The sequence below is a fragment of the Xenopus laevis genome, chromosome 8L (genome assembly GCF_017654675.1).
Source record: "Xenopus laevis strain J_2021 chromosome 8L, Xenopus_laevis_v10.1, whole genome shotgun sequence".
In the NCBI taxonomy this organism is placed as follows: Eukaryota; Metazoa; Chordata; class Amphibia; order Anura; family Pipidae; genus Xenopus; species Xenopus laevis.
In genome coordinates, this window is record NC_054385.1 from 129,157,284 (window position 1) to 129,166,787 (window position 9,504).

At 39.1% G+C, this 9,504-nt stretch overlaps 1 protein-coding gene across 1 annotated transcript; it reads right to left on the reverse strand.

The window, feature by feature from the left end:
• Positions 1–2,803: 2,803 nt before the first annotated feature.
• LOC121397348 lies at positions 2,804–5,478 on the reverse strand. Its single transcript, XM_041573985.1, has 2 exons — positions 5,149–5,478; positions 2,804–4,090 (listed from the first exon to the last, which is right to left on the reverse strand). The coding sequence occupies exons 1-2, from the start codon at positions 5,476–5,478 to the stop codon at positions 3,461–3,463; spliced, it is 960 nt and encodes a 319-aa protein (XP_041429919.1). The 3' UTR covers positions 2,804–3,460.
• Positions 5,479–9,504: the final 4,026 nt, after the last annotated feature.

The following is a 9,504-nucleotide window of genomic DNA, read 5'->3' on the forward strand; positions in this document are numbered from 1 at the left end:
CAACACAGCCAGCCCTTATTTATAACTGATATCTTTCATTCCCCTTTTTAAAATTTGTTGTCATTCTTTGAACTCTCTAGAACCATAATGTACTTTTGGGACAATCACTACTAATCCTTCTATTCTTCAGATAATGATCAAATCCAACCTGGTGAATACATCTATTATCTCACGGGACTGGTGGCTTTACTCCTGATATTGGGTTTCATATGGTTCTTTGTGAGAAAGAGGAGGAAGAGGCCAGGTGAGAAGGTGTTCCTGCTGAGGTTTAATCTGAATCTAGTGAATGAAGTAACAGGTGTGTTTCTGTTCCAGACTATGAGAACCAGAATGTAGTGGAAGAAATGGGAGCAGAGAACATCGAGAACCAGGTTCATATTCCATGGCTATAAAGTAACCGTAAGGGATTTAAGGTGGAACTAGATACAATTGAAGGTCCAGGTGACTTGATCCAGGCACCATTTACTGGGCACAAATATTATATATATACTGTATATAAGATATATTCCACATCTCATCTCCTCTGTATGAATAACCAGTAGAAGCCTTAGATGGCATCTTGGGGAATATAAAGAAAAGGAAGGAGATCTTCCACTCACATAACTGCCCAATTACTGGGGTAAGTGGGATCATAACAATCAGATAACAGGTTAAACACTAAACCACAGACCAATGCAACCGAAATTTAAATCATCCAAAATCCTTAAAGGAGACATATAGCATAATTAATGTACAGTGCTGGTTTTACTCTGAGCTAAAAATTAATATTATCTTTAAAAATAGCCCCTTTATTGGAACGCCCTATAGATATGCGTGTTTCAAATGAGGGGTGGGTATGTTTCTACAGTCCCTGCCCCAGTAGGAACATTAGAGAGAGATAGCCAATCACAGCCCTGCAGTCCTGCTTCAGTTCCCTATCAGGTCAGCAAAGCTGCTAAATTTTGTATTATTTTAAGAATGCTCATATTCTTGTGTCTCATAGAGAATAAACTTGTTCTTTAACATTAAAGGAGAGAGAAAAGCAGAGAAAGAAACTCCAAATCCAGAATGAGAGAAACATGCAGAACCCAGGTGAATATATCTATTGTGTCCCAGGAATGAAAGCTTTACCCCTGATTTTAATTAAGTAGCATTTCCACTGCTGAAACAATTATTCTTCTGTTCCAGAATATGAAAACCAGAATGTAGTGGAAGAAATGGGAGCACAGATCATCCAGCCCCAGGTTCATGTTTCATGGATATAAAGTAGCTGTAAGGGATTGTGGTTGGTTGAGTTTAAGGTGGAACTGGATACCATGGGAGGTTCAGGGGACTCCATTAAGGTGCCATTTACTAGGGAACAGATATTATATCTAAGATAAGATATATCCCACTTGCCATCTGCTCATCAGGAAATATGAAAAAAAGGAAGGAGGCACAACCATTATTTTTTCCTATCTTGTTATTAACACTCTTCCATATGGATCTATGCTCAGCCATTGAAATCAAGGTCTAGTAAGTAAGTGGGACCATAGCAACCAGATAACAGGTTCTGTTTCAAACCAGAGACCTGCAGAGCAGAAAGTTAAATAATTTAAAGGACTCAAAGAATGAAATATGTAAACTGATTGCAAATTGTCTTCCCCCTTTAAGAATGACCTTATTCTTGTGTCTCACAGATAATAATCTTGTTTTTTTTTTTTTGCATTAAAGGAGACAGATAACCAGAGAAGGAAACCCAGATCCCAGAATGATGGGAATGAGCAACAAAACAACTCAGAACCTTTGTATGAGTCATTGACAAGCTCTTTTAGTGACTATGATGTCATCAAGAGACAGTCATAATGTCATGGAAAATCTGCAATCACTTCAATGTTTTTTCCAAACAAAATGGATGAATGATTTAACTGAAAAAATTAATCATAATAATCATACTAAAAATAAAATATATGTGTAGTTTTTATTCTAAAAGTTGTAATTTCCATTGATGACATCTAGAAGTAGGTTGGGTAGGGATGGTGGACCCAGGCCAACTTTAACATTAGCAGTCTAGCTTATGCCTGGTTGGTGGGGAAGCTAAATATTCTTGTTATACTAATTAAATGGTCATACTATTTATAGGAAGGCCCCTTATCATATGGCAGTTGATGGCACAGTGGAGGAACTTGCCCCCCACAGAACCATACAAAACAAAGCCTCTGGCCATAAGAGTTTTTTGATCTCAGATAAACCCAAAAGCAGCACATTATGGTTCCTTTGGCTATATGAAGGAGGTATAACTGACATGATGGCAAAAGCCTCTTAGTACATTACCCCAGGTAACTTGTTTGGAGCAATGTGAACCAAGAACCATCATCTTCATTATTGGTTGAGGTCTTATCACATATTATTATTAACCTATATTTATAAAGCATCAACATATTCCACAGCACTGTGATTATGAGTGTATACAATGAACATACAGATTCATGTACAAAAACAACCAATAACTGATACAAGAGGTAAAGAGGGTCCTGTTCAAAAGAGCTTGCAATCTAAAAGATATACAACATGCAATAAAAAAAGTCCATAGAGCTAGACAGACCTGCAGCCAAGCATTGGTGCCTTCATATGGTTAGACTGGTGGAAAAGGAAGGAAACAAGGTGAGGGTTGCAAATGAAGTGGAAAGCAAAGGAAAAATTTAAAGGAGGTAGGAAGAGAAACTCAAATATATATATATATATATATAAGTCCATATGGGCAGCACTCTGCTCTTGATGCTTAGACTCGGGTGCAAGGTAAAGGAATCAGTTATGTAGACAAATGACCAGCAACACCGAGATATTTCGTGAATAATTCAAGTGTATTCAAAAAAACATGCAAAGCCGACATGACGTTTCGGTCCACTCAGGGACCTTTCTCAAGGCAACCATGTCAAACATCCAAATCAGTTTATATACCCACAATCCCATTAAACCTATCAACAGGAAGTGACAAAACATCAGGTGTAGCAAATCCCTCAGACAAAGCTAAAAAGGGGCTGTAACAATCATAAAATTGTAGTTCAAGTGCTAATATATATAAATATATGTGGTAGCTTAAAAGTATAAAAGTGATGGAGTGTTAAGAATCGCTCATTAATGTTTCTAGCGGAAATGTCATGAGCAATAAAACTTACAAAAATTTAAAAAGTTGTACAAAGTGATAAAAGCTAATAAGATTTCAGTATAACACTGATACATCACTGTATAAAGATTGTAACGTTTTTAACATATTGTATTGGTTACTCAGACGGCCCCCCGGTGTTAAAAATCTATAGAGTTATATCATAAACATTATAACTATAGTACACACAAAGTTAAGGCTGAACCAATTCTAATATGTTATCTACAACATGTATTGCACAACAAGGTATGTGTAAGACCGTCTATGTATTGTATATTTACTTCTGTGTTGAGCCAGGAATATATTCATGAAACCTGTGTCCAGTAATAAATGGTCTCACAGAAAACAATTCAAAGTCAGAGAGCTATTTAGACCCTTTTGAGCTACACAATTAAGTTCATATGTCCAGAAAGCTTCCCTCTGAAGCAGCCTGCGGTCCGTGTTTCCGCCTCTTAATGAATCCTGTATGCAGTCAATTGGCATGCACTTAAAGGCAGATGCCGGGTGTTTAGCCGACAACCAATGTTGAGCCACCGGTTGTTTTGAGATATCCTGCTTGGTTTCCCTTCTTGGTTTTGGATCAAGCGCTGCTCTAATGGTGGAACGGTGCATGCTAATACGTTCCCGTAGTTGTCTGCAGGTTTTACCACAGTATAAAAGCCCGCAAGGGCACTTTATAATGTATACCACGTTCTGAGATGTACACGTGAGCCTCTGCTTGATGGTATATGGTTTGCCAGTGTGTGGATGGAAGAATTTGTCACCTACAATTAAAGAATTACACATTGTGCAATTGCCACATTTGAATACACCCAATTTATTCAATCGTGTGGGTGTTTCATATTTGCTTACCGGGTCGGTGGGGGAAAGAAGTTCCTTCAGATTTCTGTTCCGCCTGTGTCCAAAACGTACTCTCTTACGGTTAAGTGCTGTCAGATCGTGGTCTGATTTCACAATCGGCCAATGCTGTAAGATTGAACTTTTTATTAAAGGAGTACGGGCATCAAACGTTGTCATATAATAAATGTCATTTGATCTATCCTCGACCTTCCTTGGGGGACCTCTCAAGATCTCCTCCCGATCAAGTGTACCCGCCCATTCCTTAGTGTCCTTGATTAATTTACTCGGATATCCCCTTTCCAAAAATCTACTGGCCATGTTTTCCAGGGCCAACCCCCTCTCCTCTACATCACTAGTAATTCTTACCACCCGCATCATCTGTGACCTGGGTAGGGAATTTAATAGGTGTCGTGGGTGACTGCTTGAATAGTGTAATAGGGAGTTCCTATCCGTGGGTTTTTGGTAGATTTTGGTGTGTAGCTGCTGGTGTTCCTCATCCTTATATATACAGTTACATCCATAAACTGGATGCTACATGCATTGGAATGAACTGTGAACCTGATGGGCGAAGGTAAACTGTTAAGATCATTGACAAATATATTCAACTCTTCCTTTGTGCCATACCACAGAAAAAACAGATCGTCAATGTAGCGTCTAAAATAGCCACCATATTTGCGAAAAAGAGCATGCCCATATATATTCTGGGTTTCATATGTGTGCATAAAGATATTAGCATAAGTTGGCGCTACATTTGAACCCATCGCGGTCCCGGTCAATTGTAGAAAAAAATCAGTCTCAAATTTAAAATAATTATTGTACAATATAAACTCCAAAAGGGAAATCAGGAATTCCGACGGTGGGCCAGAGTAGGTTTGATTAGAGCTCATGAACTCCCTCACAGCCTGGATGCCTGCCTCATGAGGGATGCAGGTATATAAACTCTGAACGTCCATGGTCACAAATAAAAAATTCATGTTGCCCGTGTTTATACTCCTAATCATTTTTAGGAAATCTGTGGTATCCAATAGGAAAGATCCCAGTTCCCTTATAAGAGGTTGTAATAGCATGTCCACATATTTGGCTATATTTTCAGTTAATGACCCTCTAGCCGATATAATGGGCCTTCCAGGGGGATTTGTCAAGGACTTGTGAATTTTTGGTAAGGAATAAATAACTGGTCTTACCGGATGTTTGACGTACAGTCCTTCTCGTTGGGTGTCCGTAATCCAGCCATGTGTGCATGCAATATCCAACAGATTTTTGAGGCGTAGCTGAAATTTAGAAGTAGGGTCAAAACTCAGTTTGCGATAACCATTGCTGTCAGATAATTGTGCCAACAATTCAGACCTGTAGTACACGTAATCCAAGATAACCACTGCCCCACCTTTATCAGCAGGCTTGATAATGATATTTTTATTATCACATAATGCCTTTAGCGCCACGCGCTCTTCCTTGGGTAAATTACCCCTCTGGTGTAGATGTTGTGGGAAGTCAGATACAGCTGCATCAATCATACGTGTAAAGGTCCGCAATGATATGTTAGTAGTGATAGGGTCAAATTCGCTCTTGGAAACCAAGCAGGATATCTCAAAACAACCGGTGGCTCAACATTGGTTGTCGGCTAAACACCCGGCATCTGCCTTTAAGTGCATGCCAATTGACTGCATACAGGATTCATTAAGAGGCGGAAACATGGACCGCAGGCTGCTTCAGAGGGAAGCTTTCTGGACATATGAACTTAATTGTGTAGCTCCAAAGGGTCTAAATAGCTCTCTGACTTTGAATTGTTTTCTGTGAGACCATTTATTACTGGACACAGGTTTCATGAATATATTCCTGGCTCAACACAGAAGTAAATATACAATACATAGACGGTCTTACACATACCTTGTTGTGCAATACATGTTGTAGATAACATATTAGAATTGGTTCAGCCTTAACTTTGTGTGTACTATAGTTATAATGTTTATGATATAACTCTATAGATTTTTAACACCGGGGGGCCGTCTGAGTAACCAATACAATATGTTAAAAACGTTACAATCTTTATACAGTGATGTATCAGTGTTATACTGAAATCTTATTAGCTTTTATCACTTTGTACAACTTTTTAAATTTTTGTAAGTTTTATTGCTCATGACATTTCCGCTAGAAACATTAATGAGCGATTCTTAACACTCCATCACTTTTATACTTTTAAGCTACCACATATATTTATATATATTAGCACTTGAACTACAATTTTATGATTGTTACAGCCCCTTTTTAGCTTTGTCTGAGGGATTTGCTACACCTGATGTTTTGTCACTTCCTGTTGATAGGTTTAATGGGATTGTGGGTATATAAACTGATTTGGATGTTTGACATGGTTGCCTTGAGAAAGGTCCCTGAGTGGACCGAAACGTCATGTCGGCTTTGCATGTTTTTTTGAATACACTTGAATTATTCACGAAATATCTCGGTGTTGCTGGTCATTTGTCTACATATATATATATATATATATATATATATATTAGAGGTTGTACCTTCAAAAATGTCTACAAAGCCAAGATTAGCTGTATTACACAGGACAGGTGCAAGTCCTGTTAAACCTTCACTCGGCCAAATCAGTAAAGGGAAGAAGTAGAGAGCAGAAATCCCATATAAGTATAAATGAAACTGGTGAGGAGCTTGATGCCATGTGGTGCCTTTAGCAAACGGAAAGTTGAAGTTGTGAGAAGTATCTCACTGATTAATTACACAGATACATTCTTTTCAAGAAGGGGTTGGATTCCTTTCTAGCAAGGAAGGTGATATAAATCTATTTGTTCTAATAACAACACTAATATACTGCTGAGCAAGGAACTGGCCCAAGAGGCAATTATTGGAGTTATATCTCACCTACTCTGTTACTTAGAGGAATGTGGCCCTCAGCATGATGGTGGCAGATATGGACCAACCTGGGATTATACTATTAAAGGCTTTATGCCTTTATACCATCACATATTCATAAAAATTAATCCCATATTTGCTAAACAGTCTATAAAAACCCAAATGAAAATATAAAATATCAATGTTGGGGGGGAACAGATTGCTGGCACTGCTCACTTCCACCCTGAAATCTTTTATGGACTCTTCTTCTCAGATGAAAGAAAATACAGTGGTTATTATAACGTGTCTCACACATGTACAGGGGCAGTGCCAGGCACCCACTTTGAAGAGTGAAAAGCCTAGTGCATGATGGGAAGGTGCAGGGAAGGAGGTGGGCATATAAAGGGCCAGCAAAGCAGTGACAGATCTTGTTATAGAGCTCAGAAGGAAAATGTCTCTTGGTTACTGGAAGCTGATAGTCCTTACTCTGCTCCCATGTAAGTTCTCTCCCTTATTCTCTCCTTCATTCTCTCCTTTATTCTCTCTGTGTCATGCTTAGACATGGGGTGTCAGCTGGCAGAATGTTCTGATGCAGTAATTATACATGTTTCCTAACTAAAAAAGAGAACAATATAAGAAATAGGTTTAATGCAAGCCTTAATATATCGTAAGTAAAACATGCTGGCATGTATATCATATTACCTGGGGAGCCATTGATAATTGGGTATATCTGTGTTTTTCAAATGAGTGGAAGCTACCCTACTGTTTGCCCTTTCAAGGTATAATGAAATACTAAAGTGAAACCTAGCACCTAGTGGGGTATTATTGAGACCAACAGGAGAATGCAAGCTTGCCTTTACTGAGCTGTAATTTCTAAATGAGGTTGGGTGTTATATATTATATTATTTTCATGTTGTGCTACATAAATGTATTGCAGGTGTAAATGCTTGCACAGGACCATTAGTGGGGAGGGTTGCAAATTCACGCAGGTGTAAGTAAATTGAGTGGCCTTGTTACGCTAAATTGTAGCTTTACCCCAATAATGTGCTCCAGATGAAACCTAATTCTCAGGGTGTGGAGCCCTTGCAACGGTGTGGAGGCAGGGTGGTGTACAACTGTAACAATATGCAGTGCATTATAATTGGGCACCATTGGTTTATTGAACAATAACTGAATTGATTAATTAACACAAACCCACGTGGGAAAATTGAACAGCAATACTAGGAATAATCAGTAGTCAGCGTAAAATCACAATAGTGACCAACAGCAGAGTCTTCCCTCTAATAATGCTTGAGAGGGGAATATAAGTCTACCCAGAGTTTCTCCTGTTTTTTTCTGGGGATGCCTCTTTTGTGGAACTCACTTGGGATCTATCTAAGTCTTTATTACCTGTCTCTGGTTCCTTGTCTAGGCAACAATGCCCTTAGGATGTATTACCTTCTATCATTTCTCGGTGGAGCCAAAGCTGCTCAATATAGATAGCCCTTACCTGGCTTTCTTTCCTAGAGAGAATATAACAGGATCTAGTTACTGCTTCCTAGTCCTGACTAATAATGGCTCCATAGGAGGCGCAAATCTACTTAGGAGAGGTTCAGGCAAATGCCTTTGGCAGAATCCTCCTAAACCCACACAGCTCAGGCATTATATATATATATATATAGAATAGCACAGCACATAGGGGCCAAAACTGGGATAGATAGACTAAGGGTCCCCTTTGTGCCCAATCCTTAGGGGAATGCTAAGTAAATGGAGATACATGTAACATGTATCAGTCCCTACACAGGAATTTAGTAGCTGTAATGTACTTGCTGATATCTTAATGTTATCAGACAGTGTGTATGCAGATCCCTGTGGGCCCATGAGAGATATTATCCGGAAAGAGGGAGAAACTGCAACTCTATATGTAAATGCAACAGAAGACCAGAGAGATCGCTTGGGCTCTTGTTCTTGGTACCAACTGGGATGTATTTGCTGAAACAAAACCAAACTCCAGTATCAATATCAGAGACTATCAGTACAAGGGGAGAGTGAGCAGCACCAATGATGGTTCCTTAATCTTCACTCATCTCACCAAAAAGGACCAAGGGATCTACAGAGCAGACGTCTCCAAGTCAGACTGCTCTCACTTCTACAGTCTCAGGGTCTACAGTAAGTCTGTATTGTACTCAATTTCAAGTCCCACAACTCTTTGTAGAGTTGCCTTAAAGTGAGTGGCACTGAGAGGATGATAAGCCAGGGAGTGTGTAACAGGATGGGCCAGCCTACAAATTCTCATTTCCAACAAAAAAAGCAGTTCCTGGTTATTATCTGCCTGGAGAATAACTGTAGTGGCAAGAAAAAAAAAGAAAAAGTACTTTACTCACATAGTAAGTTAGGTTGAAAAAAGACACATGTCCATCAAGTTCAACCTTTTAAGTCTATATATATATATAACCTGCCTAACTGCCAGTTGATCCAGAGGAAGGCAAAAAACCCCATTTGAAGGCAATCCAATTTGCCTCAGAGGGGAAAGATACTTCCTGACTCCAAAATGGCAATGGGACCAGTCCCTGGATAATGTATTTATGGTTTATGATCATGGTTTATAGCAGCATTATTCAAATTATTTGCTTTTTGATTTACCCCAGTAAGGGAAGGTAGGAGGGTTGATTAGTTGCCCCTCAGCAGACTGCATCAATTGGCGATGTACC